The sequence below is a fragment of the Neolamprologus brichardi genome, chromosome 16 (genome assembly GCF_056152115.1).
Source record: "Neolamprologus brichardi isolate AB-2024 chromosome 16, ASM5615211v1, whole genome shotgun sequence".
Taxonomy (NCBI): Eukaryota; Metazoa; Chordata; class Actinopteri; order Cichliformes; family Cichlidae; genus Neolamprologus; species Neolamprologus brichardi.
The window spans coordinates 2,470,001-2,488,418 of record NC_142119.1 but is presented as its reverse complement, the minus strand read 5'-3'; the positions used below and the strand labels follow the sequence as shown (position 1 = coordinate 2,488,418).

Below are 18,418 nucleotides of genomic sequence, written 5' to 3'. Positions count from 1 at the left end.
CAGTCCCTATTCTTTAGATGGTATTAGAACAGATTTAGCAGTGAAATAAGTAGCACTTAGCCTTTTTCCCAGTCATGGATCAAACATAGTCTTAGACTAAATGAAAACTTTCAATTAAACTTCAACTGGGAAAAGTATTTAGTCTGAGATTAGTGATAATCCATGTCAGAGAAAATAATTCCCACACTTGTGGATATAAGTTAAGACCAGAGATGGGCAGTAACGTGTTACTTGTAACGCGTTACTGTAATCCGATTACTTTTTCCAAGTAACGAGTAAAGTAAGGGATTACTATTGCAAAAACGGTAATTAGATTACCGTTACTTTCCCGTAGGAACGCTGCGTTACTGCGTTACTAAAACCGTGATTTTCTTGCGAGAATGTCTCATGACAGTGACGTAAGCGAGTGTGATGTTCGTGACAACAGCTGTGTGCAGATCAACAATGGATAATATATCGAGTGCGGGAGAGAGTATGAGCGTGCAGCGTTTAAAGCGTGGAAGTACTGACCTTACTTTGAGTTTGATTCCGTAAAAAGTGACAAAAACATTAGTGTCCGCTGTGCGTGGGAAGAAAACTTCTTTTTACAGCGAAAAAACCCCTAAACTTCCAAGCAAGCACCGAGTAGCTACGACGTAATGAGAAACTCACAGAGAAACTGCGGTATCCTTCCACTGACCGCTGCGGCACACCTGTACCAGGGTAAACCTCCGCCTACTCTACTCCTGCTTTACAGGTGAAAATAGAGCAAAAGGACCGCTAGTCTTTGACTTTATTTATTTTCTGCTGTGTTTTACTTGCATCTATTTGAAAGACTGAGTGTAAACACAAAAAAATAAATAAATTTAAATTTTTTTTATATATATATATATATATATATATATATATATATATATATATATATATATGTGTATATATATATATATATATATATATATATATATATATATATATATATATATATATGTGTATATATATATATTTATGTGCTGGAATGTGCAGAAAATAGGTTTAAATGTTAAACTAATTTCTTCAAGTCAGAGAATGGTGCATATAATTAAAATTTTGCTTCATGCATAAAGTTAAAAGATTAGAACTAACAAAACAAGTTTTAAAAAGAGACTTTCCATTTGATTACATTTTGTATGATGATTATGTAGAAAAAGTAGAATTGGGCTGAAAGATCTATCACTTTATCACCTATTCAGGTTGTAAATCATGTTTTTAAAAAGTAACTAAGTAACTAAGTAATTAATTACTTTTGAAAATAAGTAATCAGTAAAGTAACGGGATTACTTTTTTGGGGAAGTAATCAGTAATTAATTACTTTTGGAGACAGTGGCATTAAAAACACAGGAAGCAGAGCTGAAGATGCTCAGACTTTCACTGGGAGTGACCAGGATGGACAAGTTTGAAATAGATACATCAGAGAGACTCTTTGGTTTTGAGGATTTGGAGACAAAGTTAGAGAGTCAAAGCTGAGATGGTTTGTAGACGTGCAGAGGAGGGATAAAGATATACTGAACAAAGGATGTTGAATATGGGGCTGACAGGGAGGAGGAAAAGAGGAAGACCTCAGAGGAGGTTCATGGATGTAGTGAAGGAGGACATGCAAGGGATGGTGTGACACAAAAAGATCCTAGAAATACTGTGGTGACTACTAAAGTGAGCGCTGAAAGAAGAAGAAGATAACATACATGGAGTATATGTAGCAGTGTAGGACAGCCTTTTCTTTTTCCCATCACTGTTTTGGTTGATGCACACAGTTCAAGCAATTTAAGCTTCATGCATTTTGCACTCTTATGTGTTTTTTGGAGCGTCACTCATAGATGATAAACTGCCCGCACATGAAGCCCTTAATACAATGATGCATCATCTTTCACTTTGCATTATTAGTATAAAACTGCAGAATACAAACATTAAAAAAAGCTTTGACTCAAACAGGAGAAGATGGATCGAAGTATGAAAAGGACAAGATGGATAACGCTGAGATTCCTAATTATGAGACTTGTTTGCATTTGCTATACGGTTCATTAGCTCCTGTGATTTGCACATTCAGCCACACCAACATTACTCATAAACAACATCAAAGCTGAAGTTCTGGAGCATGTGTGACTCTGTGTCCCCACAACACAATAAAATTATTGCATTGTGGGGACTTGGATCTATCTGGAGACACAATGCAGACCCCCGCAAGCTAAACTATTGCATCATTATTGGTAGTACCATAAACACGATATTTTTTCATAAACATAAATATCTAAAAAGACTGTGTGGAAAAAGTATTTTAAATGTATTCATTGTCGTATGCAGTTGCATGGATGGATATTCCCATGCGTACAGCAGGTTTTAAAACTATGCATCATCCCAGCAAAGTGTCCATTAATATATATTTTTTTAATACTCCAGCAAGCACATGAAAATGAACCACATCAACCACCCACTTCTACACAAAACATAAATGTATTATAAATTTGATTAAAAACAAAAAAGGAATTTTAAAGTGAGATCAATAGTGTATCTAAAAGTAAATCACCCTGTGTATTTCAGCTATATAGAAAATGAAAAATATCATCTGTTAATTTATTTTCTTGTTAGAGTTCAAGACATTATTGCAAATGTTGTCAATTTGTCTGTTTCACATTATTTCAGATTTTTCTGAAACTTTCATACCGGAAAGAAAGAACTTGTGACTGAAAGTGTGTTGATACCTTGTATGCTTTCATTAGGTCCAGTGGGTCCACCTTGGGCCCTTCCAGTGAGTCCTGGTTCTGTAGTAGCGTTCGCACCGTCTCCTCCATGCTGTGGTTAGGAAGAAAACAAACCTGTTAAAATATAATCTTCTTAATGAGAGATAAATTAATTGCAAGTGTTGCAGGACATGTAAAAGACTAATTATTATTGTGGATAATTTATATTTTAGAATGCATTTTAACCATAGACATTTTATGGCACAGCTGCTGCTCCTCCACATCAATTTGAGCGAGCTGAAGTGGTTCAAGCTCCAGAAGTGCTCAAGGAGGCTGCTGAAGAGAGGGAGTAAGGTTATATCCCTGCTAGCAGCTCTGTGGAACTCATGACTTAAAATCTAATCTCAGTTTAATGGGAAATAGTTTTTATATCTTGTTCCCTATTACCATTTTCCATGTTATCCTGCTATCACTGGTTAGAATCAGGGAGCATTGGCCTCTGTGGGCAACTCAGTGTCTGCAGTGCTGTTAAAAAAAACCTAACTTCTCTGAGATATACATGAGGTGCATTTTGGTGTCTGGGATACAGCTAGACTTTTCAGCCGCTGACAACAAATACCATTTGTTGTGGTGTTTTACAGTTTTCACACATGATTGCCAAAAAAGGTCCTAAAGTTTCCCTTTCTCACATGTAGCACAGAGCAGGAAACGCTTCAGACTCTTCTCACAACTGGAAATACTGAACACGGGCACAGGCGGCAACATTATTCAGGCCCACCTAAGCCTGCACCTTTCTCACAATGGGGACATGCATAGAAAAATTCAAGACCCTGGTGAAAGGTTAGGTTTAAGCCTCAAAAATACTTGTTTAGGTTCAGGAAAACATGAAGGTTAAGTTTAAAATGCACAATTTTACAACATTAACCATGTTGAAAAATTGCACTACTCTGAATCAACTGCATTTACATGTGACAACAAGAATTCCTAACCAAGCATCCATTTCGTCTAAGTCATTTAACCCACTCCAGGCAGTGGATTAACCAATAAGACAACTGTTTAGTAACCAAAATTTTCTTAACACATCTTAAAGAAACTTGAAGGAAAGTCAGTCACTGATCACTGGATTCATCATCTGGGTACCAGGAAAACTTTAAAAGAACCCAACTGGACCAAAGTGATGGGCCACCTCACTGACAGTAAATGGTAAATGGACTGGTTCTTATATAGTACTGTTAAATTTTACTGGAGTACTCTAAGCATTCACACCCATTCATACCAGCAGTGGTTTTCTGTCTTTTCTATGTGCTTTCTAGCTAACATTCACACAGGGCTTAGTGTCTTGCCCAAGTATACTTTGGCATTCAGACTGGAGCAGCTGTGGATCAAACAACCAATCTTAATCTCTGATTATTAGATGACCTGCTGTACCCCTTAACTCATAACGCCAATACAGCTTATAAAAACAATTTCATTAACACATTTCGGAGACAGACATACTGGAAGAATATAGTTGTTATTACTTTTTGTTCATTCATATATTAAAACTAACCTCAGACTAAGACTCCATCCTCTGTTTAAATTTTGATAATGGGGTTACACCTTAACATTTGGGTCACTGACCAAATTCTCCTTAATCTAAGTTAATGATAAGGCAGATAGCGAGTAGACATTAACATGTCTGCAATACAATGTAACTTTTCCAGGCTGCTGGACACAGTAATGAAGTTCACTAATTGGAAGCAAAGGTGTAGAACAGGGAATATGAAGCTGTTACCAGTTGATCTTTAATAGAACATCTCCACACTTTATAATTTATATGTTGGCTGCATGAGAATTTGACATAAGTTGCATAAGCTGCCACTGAGAGGACAGTTTTCCACAACTAATAACAAGACATACTTTTTTAGGTCATCTACAATATAACATGATGTTAACTTTAAAAAACACAAAAAAAAGAGAGTATGTTATTAGGGCATTGCTACACAGTTGTAAACACAATCGGTCATTAGGTTTTTCCACTTTATTAGCTACTAACTTTCCATTGCAACGCTAGTGTCCAATTATGGTTCCATCAATCTTGAAAAAAACAAACAAAAAACACAAGATTGTGCTACAATATAGATTTTCTGCATAATGGATTTTGTTTCCCCCTGTTAATTAAGGTAGATATCCAGCACTTGCATTAGCTACTCTCTCAAATGTCTGCTAATTCCTCTTTAAAAAAAACTTCTATATACAGTTCTTTCCTGATTAAAAAATAAATGTCAGATAGCATGTCTTTTGGATTAGTTAATTTTTTCTCTTGTTATTTGCTACAGTAACTTTATCTAGCAACACCTCAGTGGTACCCTCTTATACAAATACAGTCCTGTCCATCTAAAAATGAAAAACTAAAGCATACTCTAAAGAGTTGGTGTATTAGCAAGTAGCCATTGCTTTGGCTACTGACTTCCTGATCCATCTCGTCCTATCAGTCATCATTACTATACACTGTCAAACAAGGTAAAAAAGGGGGCACTTGAAGGTATCATTTGTCCTAATTAGCACATTTTGTTTTAAGTCTGTTTTTCTAGCCAAGATGAGCATCTGAACTTATATGACACGTGAGCAAAGACGCTAATGCTAGCCAACACTAATCCCTAGCTAAAGCCTTGCTCTACTCTCTACCTCCACTTTGTCTTCCTCTCAGTAACAGAAGGAGCTACCCAGCACCAGCCTAAGATAATAACACCCATCTGTTAGGATAGACCTTGATGACTAACCCAGTAGGAGCCTTGACTATCAAGCTCCACACGATTCTACATAGAGCTAATATGGCGCTGAGGCTTCAGAAACAGGAATCTAGATACCAATGGGTAAAATCTTTTATGTTACGTTTTTTATTTTAGATGACGTGACATATCTGGTGGTGTAGCTGTTTTACAAAACTCGCTAGTTTGGGGAAAACAAAGGGTCTTAAAGAGCTTTTTGGCTGGTAGCAGCTGACTCATGTGAATCATGAGAGTATCCACAGGCAGGACAAATTAACAATCAATTACTGATTTGCTTTAATGTTTGATTTTATTTCGAGCCATCCATAAAAGCGCTGCTGACATTTCTTCAAAGGGCTTCAGCTATATTTGTGTAGTTTTTGACTCTTATTTTTGTAATCATTTTCCCCTGGAGCTATGTATGCTTGATGGATGCTGACCATGCCTCCGTAATGTCGTATGCAGTGACATTTTGCCCTGTCACTTCCAGGCCAGCCTTTCCCTCTGTTAGATGTGTGTGGCACAGCCATTAGCGCCGGCTGCCGACTGTGAGCACTCCATTGGCATTCCTCTCTTCAGTCACTGCCACTGACCTGAAACAAGCTCAGCTAAAATGGAAACAGCGGGTGGGATGGTGGTGGGAGGGGATGATACTGAATTCGAGCAATCTTTGAGTTTAAAGCCCAGAAAAATGCATTTTGATCTGGATACATGCGGTCTGAGAGGCCAGATGTAAAATGCAGATTCCACTGTATGTTGCTCAACAGCTTCAGCAGACCATCAATGCTGTAAAGTGTTGGGGGTTAAAATCCTGCTGGTACTACCCACGCTGCACTTGTGGTGGTTTAAGTGAAGCACTTTGGATCTTACTGCATCCACCAAATGGAAAATTCAATGAAACATTAAATTCATGAGCGACCACACGATGAATGCTCTCTGCAAAATCGACCGTGCTATGAAGATAAACGCTGCAGTTTGAATGAGTTTGTATAATGACACATGATTATTCTTTTTTTAAAAAATGGAGTGCTTTTGCTAGGACATCTTATATATATGTACGGTAGTGACTTCCTGGCCATACACAAGTACATTCTGAGGAAGAAATGATTTTTTTACTTTGACATTTTGACAATTATAGATAGTCAGCTAATTCTTTTCACAAAGATATACTGATGTCCTTTGACTATGATGAAACTTAAAGTTCATATTTAAGGAGAAATAAACTTCAGATCATTTTTCCTAGGGGCTTGTCGATTGGGTAAGACTGGGACTGTTGTGGAGGGCCACACCAATAAGCTAAACTCAGCCTTCCACAACAGTCCCAGCCTCTCATGTGACCACTTAGGAAAATTAATAATCTTCCTGAAACTTGGCTTGTGGACTTGTGTATAAAAGATGGATGAAGATGTCATCCTTTGGTGGTTTTGGACTCGGTATGCTGTCCTGTCAACATGTTAGTTTTTATCTTTCTTAATGGAACTTTTTATAACTGTAATGAGACACTTTACATATTTTATGTGTATTTATTTGAGTTTATTTGAGTTTTTCTTTACTTTTAAGATATTTTCTTAGTGTTTGTGTTTACGTCTTTGGCCGCTTTATCACAGGAATTTCCCAAATTTATCTTATCTTCCATTGATTTTCTATGACTTATCCAATTCAGGGAACTGGCGCCTTTCCCAGCTGTCATAGGGCAAGAGGTTGCCAGTCTGTCACTGGCTTGTCAAGGCTCCAGTATTTTCTGTTTTGGTTTATCTTATATAATTGAAAGTGACATAAAATTATACTGGCGACTTATCCAGTTATAACTTCACATCTTTAGGACTTATGGCTCAGTTACAGTACTGCCAGATGTTATGTAGACCAAAATTCATATGCTATGTTTGCTAAGGGTTATTTCACGTATTGGATTGGTCAGGTATGGCTCAAATATTCCCACACACCTAATATCTAACTGGCAGACTCATCCTGAGTCAGTGCCAGAACATGTGGGTCACAGTTGGGCCAGAAAGGCATGGTTATAAAGGCATAGTCCAATTGTCATAAGACTACATCTGCTCCTCACGAGGTCCACCTGATTCCCATCAAAATTCATGTTACTCTTATCAATTTTTACTGCCTCCACTTTCTTCCCAATCGGTCCTCCCTCACGCCACGCTGCATTTCGACTGACTGCTGGTCATTTGAAATGAGGCTAGCTGCACGAGTCATCACTCCATCGCTGAAGGGAAAGTGGGTCTAAGGATCTCTCTGTGGGCCGTGTTCAAAATATATAATGTGCAGCTGAGTGCTCTCAAAAAAACAAGCACTCACCCTGTCTGACTCTGTCATAACGAGCTCTCGTAAATGCCACGCCATCGCAGACTCATCGCTGAGACATCTGACTGTCCAGCAGACCTCATTTCAGAGCTGCTGCCCACCGAGCTCAGGAAACAGGATTGGATTCCTTAAACATATTACTCTGTTTTATTTTTCTGTTTTGTCTTTTCACTCCCAGTCCCTCAGTTTTAAAATGTAGTCAGGGTTGGATTGTTACACTGGATAGACCTTTTCTTTGACAGCAGTCAGTCCATACACCAGAAAGAAGCTCTGGTTTCATTCAGCAGCTGTCGAGGTAGCTGTCCTCACAATCAGCTCCTAAAGAATTTCATTACTCTCGATTTCAGACGTATAATACACCGACTCCTTCTGACGATTACCTCTACAAATCAATCCACAACAGTCACACATAGCATAACAATGAAATACGACCTCTGCATAATAAAAGCCTCAATATCTTTGCCTATTTATTACAGCTGCATTCTTTTGAAACGGCTGATAGAAATGCGGTGCTCATTGTTTTGTTGTCTGTTGAAAAAGACTGCATAATAAAAGAGTTCAGCAGAAGACCTACAAGGCTTTTCAATTATCATTTGGATTTAAAGCAGCAAGCCCTGATTTACTGGGGGTATAAAGGTCATAAATTATTGTGACTTCAGATAAATTATCAGACTTAAGATGCTGTCAAGAGACAAATTATTCTGAGAGTTTGAACTGTGCAGAGATTATAATTGTTACACTTCAAAAGATGCTGTGATGTCACCGATTGGTTGTAAAGTCGCCTTCTGGGGCTTCAATTTTAGACCGAGGGTGAATTCAGCAGTAGTGAAGCTCTACTCTTCAGCACGATGCATGATGCAGTGCTTGGATAGTGACGATTAGTCGTACAACACTTTTCAGAACATATTATGGAATGCTCTTGGGATGGATGGATATTTGACTACTTATCTAGGAAGAATCCATTTAAACTGGTTAGTTTCCTGGCACAGACTTGGCTTTTAAACACAGTCTACAGATTTTCAACAGGGTTGAGATCAAGGATTTGGGAAGGTTATTCCAGAAGCTAAACATTAGCCTGCTTTATCCATTCCAAAACCAGGGTGATGTGTGTTATGTGTGTTTGGAATCATCGTCCATTGATTCCTGTTGAAATCATTGGAACACCCAGTTGTGTCCAAGATTCAACTCCAGCTACTGATTGGAGGTGAAGTTTGTGCAATGTGCCAGTACCACGTGCAGGATATTGACCAATGCCATGAGGATGCCATGCTAAGTTATTAGCTAATGCTAAAAACAAGAACTTGCTTAGCAACTGTGTGTGTGACAGTAGTAGTAATTATAAGTAAGCCATATTATTTGTTATTTAATGCCCTTAAAAATCATCCAAACCGGCCAACATGAGAGTACGAAAAACAGAGCAGCTATAGGTGCCAACCTGTGAGTCAAAACAGCCGCGCCCTTAAATTTAAAACATGTTATCGAACACTTAGTCCTTGTACAGTTGTCATAAAAGCGTGAAACTGTCCATAGGCACCAAAAATGTTTTCGTCTCAGGTTGTAAACATGTTTATTCTTTCTGTAAAGTCGGACATTTTAAAACGGGGTTCTATGGGGACTGACTCACTGGGCAGTAGAAGAACTGCAGTTTTTGGTACTTGTGCTTCATTTGGCTTCATTCTACAACACCAGAAGTTTATCACTTTATAACAAAGCATTAAGAATAATTATGGGAGTAAAAACAATCTAAAAATGTTACTTTACACATCTGGATAGATGAAATTGTCCTTTATTATTTCACCATCCACTGACACACATGTGCAGTCATGCATGTGTTGACAGTACGTGTGTCACACTGCTCCAGCAGCCATGCAGATACTGGTCTTCAGTGACTCTTCCTTCACCACTCAGATGATGCTGCTGCCGCTTTGTGATGTTTTGCCACAGGCTGCACTTTCCAAAGCACGACCCTCAGCTATCACACACAACAATGTATGAATGAATGAATGGCCTACATTCCCCCTTAAGTAAGGACCCCTTTCCCTACTTTGGTGTAATACACTGAAGCTCACAGTCTTTATCTTCAGCTCACTGAGTTATCCTGTTAAGTGTGAGTGTGGCATCCTCTCACAGAGGCTCTGTTTGTCAGTCAGCAGCTGGATTACATCGACTAATTGATGATGTGTTTGTTATTTAGCAGTTTTGATGCCATGTGAGTTGTTTTATAAAATAGGAGATATAAAAATACAGAATAATTTCATCAAATATTAGATGGAGGGGAACTTGAAGCTAGCTTTTTTTTTCTAAACCTAATCAAGTTGTTTTGGTGCCTGAACCTTAAGGAATCCATCGGGATTGTTTCATATTATTGAAAATATTCTTCGTGAAGATGTGTGAACAATAAACTATTCTCAAAAGAAATCATCCCAGAAGATTCTGTGATTCAAACTGCTTTGAGTGAACTGCTTCGTATCTTTATGAAACGTCATTTTAAAGGAGGAAAAATAAAAACTGTCCCAGCTGATGCTCAGCCAAATCATCCTGATTTGGAGTTAGCTTTTTCAGGTATTGATCGATGTACTAGCATGAAATTGAAGCTGTTTAGATATTTTGAAAATATCTCATAAATATGTTTTTGTAAATAAAAGATGAGACTGAAAATATCCTGCAGAGCTTTGGCAGCTCAGCTTAAAGGTCCTCAGAGGCTGCAAAATTAGTGTCATGAACAGAACACGAGAGGCAGGATTTATTACAAAACGCTGCTTTGGATGAGACGTGTAACAAGATAAAAAGACTGAATAAAGCTGTTTTTAAAACCCTGACATTTAGTTAATGCTTCATTTGTTATTTTCTGATTATAAGCATGCAGGGTTATTTATTTCTTTTTATAATTTTTAACTGCCTGACACTCGCCCTGTGCTATCTATCAGGGACAGAGAGAGAGTGAAAAAATGGCTAATATCTTCTGTAATTTTCTAAATATTGGGCAACAGATCAAATATCTTCTGCTTGGCAGGGGAGGGAATTAACTTACGGTCACAAATATTGGAGGCCTAATCTCACACCTCGCTGAGCAGATGCAGATCAAACTCGGATGACGGGGCACCGTCAGTAGCCTAACAGTTGGCTGGACATAACGCTTGGTTATTATTTCCCCTTTATCAGATGCCAGGAGGGGAGATCAATAAGTGGACATGAGTTTGAGTTTTTAGTGTGGGGCACTCCATTAAAACTGAGTAGATTCTTCTCATTTCAAAGACGACCTGCGGTGGGCTCTTACCTTAATGAAACCGCTGGACGACACCGCAGAAGCCCAGCGGTTCGTCACATCGGGCTGTGGCGAGCTTTGATGGATGTGCTTTGGATTGTTTGCATCCCAACTGGACAGTTTTTATGGGCTGTGGCCAATGGATTTTAATAAACTGAGGTATGAGGTGTGATGTTAGAGGGGAAACTTTTTGAAAAGTTGAAAAAAAAAAAACCTTCATGCAACCCTAAGTGACATGTTATGTTATGTGATGATAGCTCTGGATACTGACTGGTGGCATTTGAATGCAGCACTGTTGCACATGTGCAGTTCCTCTAAAAGAAAATCTTGAAAAAACAAGCTAGCTTCTGTTAGCCAGATAAGCTGTAGGCAATATATGGATGTAATGATGTTGCTGTCAAGACCACCACATTTGGGCCTATTCAGGCCTACTTTTGGCTCTCCCAAAGGTCATGAGCCGTGCTCGATATGGGTCATGACAGCTGTTGGATGAACCAGATGTGGTCAAAAGTCATGACGTGGTTTCAAATTGAAGCAGTAGTAGCTCAGATGTTACAACAGTTCAGATACTTAGACAATACAATGTGGAACTGTGGCTGGATTAAGACAGGCATATTTATCCTGAGTCATATCCATCCATCCATCACTTGTCTAAAGTCAGTAGGTGGTGGCAACAGGCTAAGCAGAGTATTCCAGACTTCTTTCTTCCATGCTTTCATTTTAGAGTTCCTCCACGAGGATGAATACAAACAGACAAAATAAGTTTCTTCTGTAGGGTTGCTGGGCTCAGTCTTAGAGATGGGGTGAGCCTTGGAGATCCAGATGGCTCTCAGAGCAGAACTGGTGTTTCTTTGTGTCATTATGCAGCTGAGGTGGTTTGGTCATCTGGTATGTGGCTGCCTCTGGGAGGAGACGCCAGGGTCAACAAATGGTCAGTGATTAGTTTTTTGGGGGGCTAGATGTGGCCCAAAATGTCACATCATACCTGAAAGCTATGGCTAAGTTGAGACAGCCACATATGATATGATAGCAGATAAATTTAGGCCCAATGTGGAATACTTATGGCACTGAAAGAGCATTTGCACTGCTAGTAAATGTTATATGAACAGCCTATGGCAGAGGCAGCTGCATTTACCATGAGTGAACACTGTCAACCAAACCCAAAGGGAGCCCAAAGAAGACTGCAAAGTGGGACGTTTGGGGCAAACAATTACTGCTATCTCTGGTGAGACAGTCCTCACAAAGCCACGTCATAGTTTGTGTAGTCCACAAGCCCTCTTAGACTCTTACACAGTCTCCATACACTTTGTGCATCTCCCTCAAAAACATTCATAAACAGTCTTGTGAGTAGACTTTGGACTCTTAGGAGAGGATGTACTGTGAGTGCAGCGTGATGACTGTGCTACCTGGAGAAGTGTTGCTGCAGTGTCACCATCTGCCGCCCACCCAGCTGAGGCTTTGCCCTCTCCCTTCTCTCCACACCCAGATGTTGTTTGTTCTCCAGCTGGGGATTATTATCACGGATCAGTTTTGATGGCGTAGCTGCAGGGCGAAGGAGTAAACACAGTTAGTTTGTTGTTAATCTCACATACCATAATCCCACTGAACATCACCCCCCCCCCCCCCCTTCTCCTTTGTTCATCTTACACACTGTAGTTTTAAATTATTCCCGACATCCCTGTTTGCAACACAGCTGATAGGTTGTGAGCTGGACTTCCTACTCGTGACATTTAAAACAGGGCCTCGGGGTAATCTGTCATGTCAAACCCATGTACTGTGCATGTTGAAAAAAGAAGGGGAAAAAAGCATGTTGTCATGGTAGCAAAAGTTCAGGTGTTGTAAATATTATAATGACTATAATACCTCATGGCTGCTCCTTTGGGTGTTTACCTGTCTGGATGGTATTCAAATGAAAAAAAGCTGCTGGCCGGGAGAGTTTAACACTTACTGTAAGCGTGGCCAATATTCGTGTCAGCCGCACTCATAGCTCTAATAAACCTGGCATAAATAAGTGGATTTCCAGTTTGTTTGTTTGTTAAAGTCTCGTTTTGCATCAACTTCATGGGAATTTTCCATCTAGAAAAGTTTATTTCTTCTTTAGTGTCAGTCAGTCTAAGCAGCCATATGAGGAAGCTAAGCATAATGATAACAGTTTCCAGGCTATTACAGAAATAATCAGTTTGGTTGAGTGGGTTTATTTTTATTTTTCTGCATGAGTGGAAGCCTCAAGCCACAGGTTTGGCTCACTGTGACTCACTTTACCAATCAGACTGCATCAGCAGTCCTCCACCATGCAGTGCTGCAGTGCAGAAGAGAATCCAGCAGAAGAATATGGACATGCACGAGGCATCATCGCCCTCAATAAAAACATGGAAGAAGAAGAGTAATGCAGGTTGTTAATAATATGTTTCTGCACATAAATGTTCATGCCTTTTTTTACCTGACCTGTGTCGTGTGCACTGATATGTGTCCATCTACATTAAATGGAGATTTTTTCACTTTTAAAGGGTGGTTTGTTAAGTTTGATTGAATTCAATTCGGTTTTATTTATAAAGCAAAAATTCAGAAGAAAGGTCACATCAAGGTGCTTTATGTTTGAAAGTGAAGACACTAAAATATCAGAGAGGAAACTTCACCAAGCAGCAGTTTTCTTTCTCATAAGCAGCATTTAGTGAGTGCGGGGAGGAAGAACTCCCCTTTAACAGGAAGAGGTTTCCTGTGCCAGAAAACCAGTGATTGAGCGAGAATTATGCCAGAAGCTTGTTGATGGCTACCAAAAGTATCTGGTCAAGGTGCAATGTGCTGACGTTTAACCAAATATTAGTGGGCAATTATCATTTAGAGAAAATCCTACATATATTAATTGTGCACCCAATTCTTGTCTTTCAAAGTCATTAAAGATGTTTCCTGCACAATCATTCCAGCCTGGAAAAAGCCCCAAATTACTATTCATGCCCACGATGAGTGGATAAAGACTTCCAACCACAACTGTAACAAAGCTTTTTCACAGCAGATGTGTCGAATTGTTAAAATGGAAAAATCGAATGTGTGTTTTAGAAACACATCAAACACATTTATCAGCTAAAGTGAGTTTGTGCTTTTCTGTTTGCAAAGTCTCAAAATGTCCTGTGTGGAAAAGATTTATATAAGCGTACAAAAGCATAAGAGCACTGCCTCCATTAAAACTGCAGACTTTTAGAGAATCAGAATGTGAGTCAAAACAGGGCCACTACAAAAGGTCAAATAACTAATGGCTCTCCTCTAATTATTCCTCCCATTAGTGTTGTTTTTTAAAGAATGAATTGCAGTCGCAGCTTGTTTTTCCTGTAGCCAGCAGGAGCTTGTAAAATCAGAGAATAAAGATGGGGGATTTTCACTGTTTTCATACAAAGTCAGGGACAAACCCATTAAAGCATGCGAAGGAGGAACTGGTCTTAAGTGAACTAATATGACGGGACTGGTCTCTTAAAATGTTAATTAAGGATATAAATCAGCATTTGAGGGAAACTGGCAAACATGGTGAAGTTTGAATCAAGGCTGCCATCTAGTGGTGATTGCTGAGTGGACGCGCAGCAGGATAACTGAGGTTTGAAATGTTTCAGGACATTTAGGCCAAAGATTTGAAAAAATGTTGTTGCTGTGTAAAGAATCACACGGAGGACAACTTTCTCTTCTTTATTTTCTTAAAGAAGAATGGGAATATAAATTTCTTCTGACACAAAATCCAAAGGAAACAGTCCTAAAATCTCTTTTTGATTTACAGTTTAGCTGTTGTGATTTACTTTACATACAGTAAGCAAAAGTCTTGACCCATCCCTCGTTTCTTTATCTTTTGCTTCCAAGTCCTCTTGAGCAACAGTTTTTCAGGTTTCAGAAGCTCTTTCAAAGTTTTTTTTGTTTGTTTCTTTTCTTTTTTAGATTCAGTTTGATTGACAACAGCTTTACAGCACAACTTTAAAATTATTGAAGCACTGTGGGATCCTCCTGACAGAGAACAGAATAAAAAGCTGAAACATCCAAAGAAGAGCTTTGAATTTCCTTCAAGAAGCCTGGAAAACTATTCCTGAAGACTGCTCAAACGTATTTCTTGTTTTTGCATATTTTAAAACAACAAAGCAGCGGAGAAAAAGTCTGACAATGAAGAATCACAGAAGTTGGTTGAATCAGATCATGTTGATGAATGCTGTGATCTGTGCTGTGAAAAATACACCTTGAAGCTTTGCTTTATTTATTTATTTATTTTTAAAAAGGCTGGACAGCACATGAGTGTTTATAATTTATACTCTTCTAATTAATTATGGAGGCACCATCGTCAGGGCAGCTATATTATTCTTTGAGCTGTGAAGAGCAACAGCTTCACTCCTCATGTCACACCAGCGGGAAACACAACTGGTTCAGAGATGCTCCCTTTTTTTCTTTTTAACCTGACGAAGGTTGGCTGGACAGAAACGTGTGATTTAATAAACTAAGGTTACACGAGAGTGTGGAGCTTAAAATGTATATTTTTAAAACAACAGTGGAAAACAAAAAGATGGATTTGAAGCCTGTAAAAATACTTATTTTTAAAGATCAGCAGAGAGGGAAATCGTCTGCTGTCTTAATGTTTCTGAAATGTTGCGCTTTATTTTTATTTAACTATAGAATATAAATGATTTACAAGTTATTATGTTCATTTTTTACTTGCACTTTATTCAGAAACACTTTTACCCCCCCCCTTTAGATTCTGTGTCTTGTGATACTGTAATAATTCTAAAGCAGCTTCATTATGGTGTTATAAAATAGCTGTATAATGTCGCCCCCTTGTGGCGATCCTAGGTAACGCACACTAATTTAACAAACGTAAGCTCCATGTGGTCCAGCTCCATGTTTTTGTTTCTTAACATTATAGATGCCGCAGAAGAATCTGATTTAAGTGATTTTTTACAAAATATTTAAATATATAACTCCAAATATCTGAAACATATTTCACATCTCCAAACCAGAGTGTTACAGAGTGACCAGTTCATCCATAGTTTGGTGTTAAAGTTTTGCAGACATATATGTGGGCAACCACAGACGAGGAATACAGGACAGGAATATTAATTTTATATGAGAAAAAACAGAAACATAAGCATGTTTTTCAATAGCTGTCCAGCAGATGGAGCTCTTCACTCATTTTCCTCAGTAATCTGGAGTCACATGACATCTCTAAAGAAATCATGTGACTTTTGTCCTGAGCTCAGAGTCATGCAACATACATGTTAAACAAACATGGTGCAGAATGACATGTGATCCCGATTTATGATATTTTATCTTTATTTCTGTTTGTTTCTGAGCATAAACACCAGAATAAAAGATGACGGAGGAGTGAGCTGTGTATATGGAGGACCAAAACTGCCACAGTTTAAATGTGGGGAAGAAAAAATAAAGGTCAGGAAAATGTTAAATAAATAAGCCCAAATATTATTTAAAAATTTGCATGAATGAATTCATATTCAAGACAAATTTTAAAAGCAATTATCTACTTTTTTGCCTTTTATTTGATGTTGTATTAAACCCCCTTTTTATTTGAACTGTTATGATCATCCATCCATCCCTCTCCTCAGCCGCCTCCTTAACCTCATCCAGGGACACACTGACACATTCCCAGCATGTCCTGGATCTACTCCAGGGGCCTCCTCCCAGTAGAATATGTCTAAAACACATCATCTAAGAGGCATCCATACCCGGCTCAGATGTCTAAACTACCACAAATGGTTCCTTTTGATTTGGAGGAGTAGCCGTTTCTACTTTGAGCACCTCCCAAATGACCGAGTTGCTCACCCTCACCTCTCTAAGGGAGAGCCCAGACACATTTCTGAAGAAGCTCATTTCCACCTCAAGTATCCACGTTACAAAAATGTTGACTTTTGGCCGGAGCTCGCGGCCTGAGAGTAGAAATGTAGAACAACCAGTAAATCGAGAGTTTTACTTTCACCACTACAGACCAGCACAGCTTCCACATACCTGCTGATGCCACAGCAGTCGATGAGTCTCCTGCTCCACTCTCCTCTCAGTTGAGAGCAAAAACCACTTGTCTATTTTTTCACCCCTGACTTAAACTCAGTTCGGAGCAGCAGCTACTCTTCACTGCTGTCCATTTTCCAGCTGTGACTTTAAGGTGTTAATTCTCATCCCAGCCGCTTCACTCTCAGCTACAAACCTCTCCACTGTGAGGTCACGATCATCAAGACTGGCTTTTATTTTTTCCATTCATCTTCTTCTTCCAGCTGCTCCCTTAGAGTGTCCAACCCTCTCTATTCCGCCTTCATATCTACATCTACATCCATGAACCACCTCTGAGGTTTTCCTCTTTTCCTCCTGCCCTGCATTATCCAATATATTCACTCTCCCTTCTCTGCACATGTCCAAATGATCTCAGCCTTGTCTCTCTAACTTTGCCTATGCTCGACCTGAGCTGTCCCTCTCATGTAGTCTGATGTGTGAAACTCTCAGCATCTTTAGCTCTGACACCTCACTCTCCAGCCCCTCACTCAGGACCAGTATGTATTTTACCCACCAATGAGGAGGCTGTTGAACTTGATTGGTGAACTTCTGCCCCAAAAAGTCCCTTCAGCTGTTTCTTTTTAGTACCACTTACTTTTCCAGCCTTCTGTTGCCCCTGTTCCAACGTTGATAAGATGTCTTATTGCCATCAAATTCAAAATGAACTCATATTATTCATACAACAGGAAAATGTCTTAGTTTAAACGCTTGATATGTTTTCTCTGTTCTATTATAAATAAAATACAAGGTTATGATTCTGTTCACAGTGTCCAAACTTTTAATAAAAATATAAAATAAAATAAAACACGTATAAAATACTAAGTGCACCTAGTATTAACTTATACTACAAGAGGAAGCTATGAGTTGACATGAGTATGGACCGTTTATATCCTGCAGGGCGTCTATTATTAGACTCCTTCTGTTAATACACAGAGTGACATGCAGTTCTTTGGTCGAGAGTGCATCATTGTACCAACGCAACAAATGGTAAATAGACTGGTTCTCATAGTGCTTTTCTGAGCACTCAAAGCACTTTAAGAGTCACCAACAGAGATCAGTTTTGTTTTCACTCGGTACAAACAGCGGGAAGTTTCAATTCATGGGTCTCAGCAGGGGTTTAATAGAGACTTCCCTTCACGACAGAGATATAAAGAGCTGAGGGTGGGCACAAGAGTATTCGGGTAGCAAGAATGCACAGTAATCTAAAAATGCACTTTAAAATTACCCTCCCAACTGTTAGACTTTTTATTACATCTGGATTTAGAAATCTGCTGCAAATTAAGAAAACAATGCTGCGAGTTGAACACAATATAAAAGTTTATAAAAGCATGTGTAACACAAATACTATTTTTGTCTCAGTGACCAAAAAA

General features: G+C 38.9%; 1 protein-coding gene across 4 annotated transcripts in view; it reads right to left on the bottom strand.

Annotated features, from left to right (window-relative positions):
• Positions 1–18,418, bottom strand: part of LOC102785084 (nck-associated protein 5-like) — a 105,689-nt gene that overhangs the window by 70,284 nt on the left and 16,987 nt on the right. For all 4 annotated transcript variants that reach the window (XM_006807604.3, XM_006807605.3, XM_087829569.1 and 1 more), the window contains exons 2-3: positions 12,431–12,566; positions 2,712–2,802 (exon numbers count right to left, since the gene is read on the bottom strand). In XM_006807604.3, the coding sequence (XP_006807667.3) occupies positions 2,712–2,802; positions 12,431–12,459 (120 nt within the window). In that variant the 5' untranslated portion in view covers positions 12,460–12,566. The remainder of the gene's footprint in view (positions 1–2,711; positions 2,803–12,430; positions 12,567–18,418) is intronic.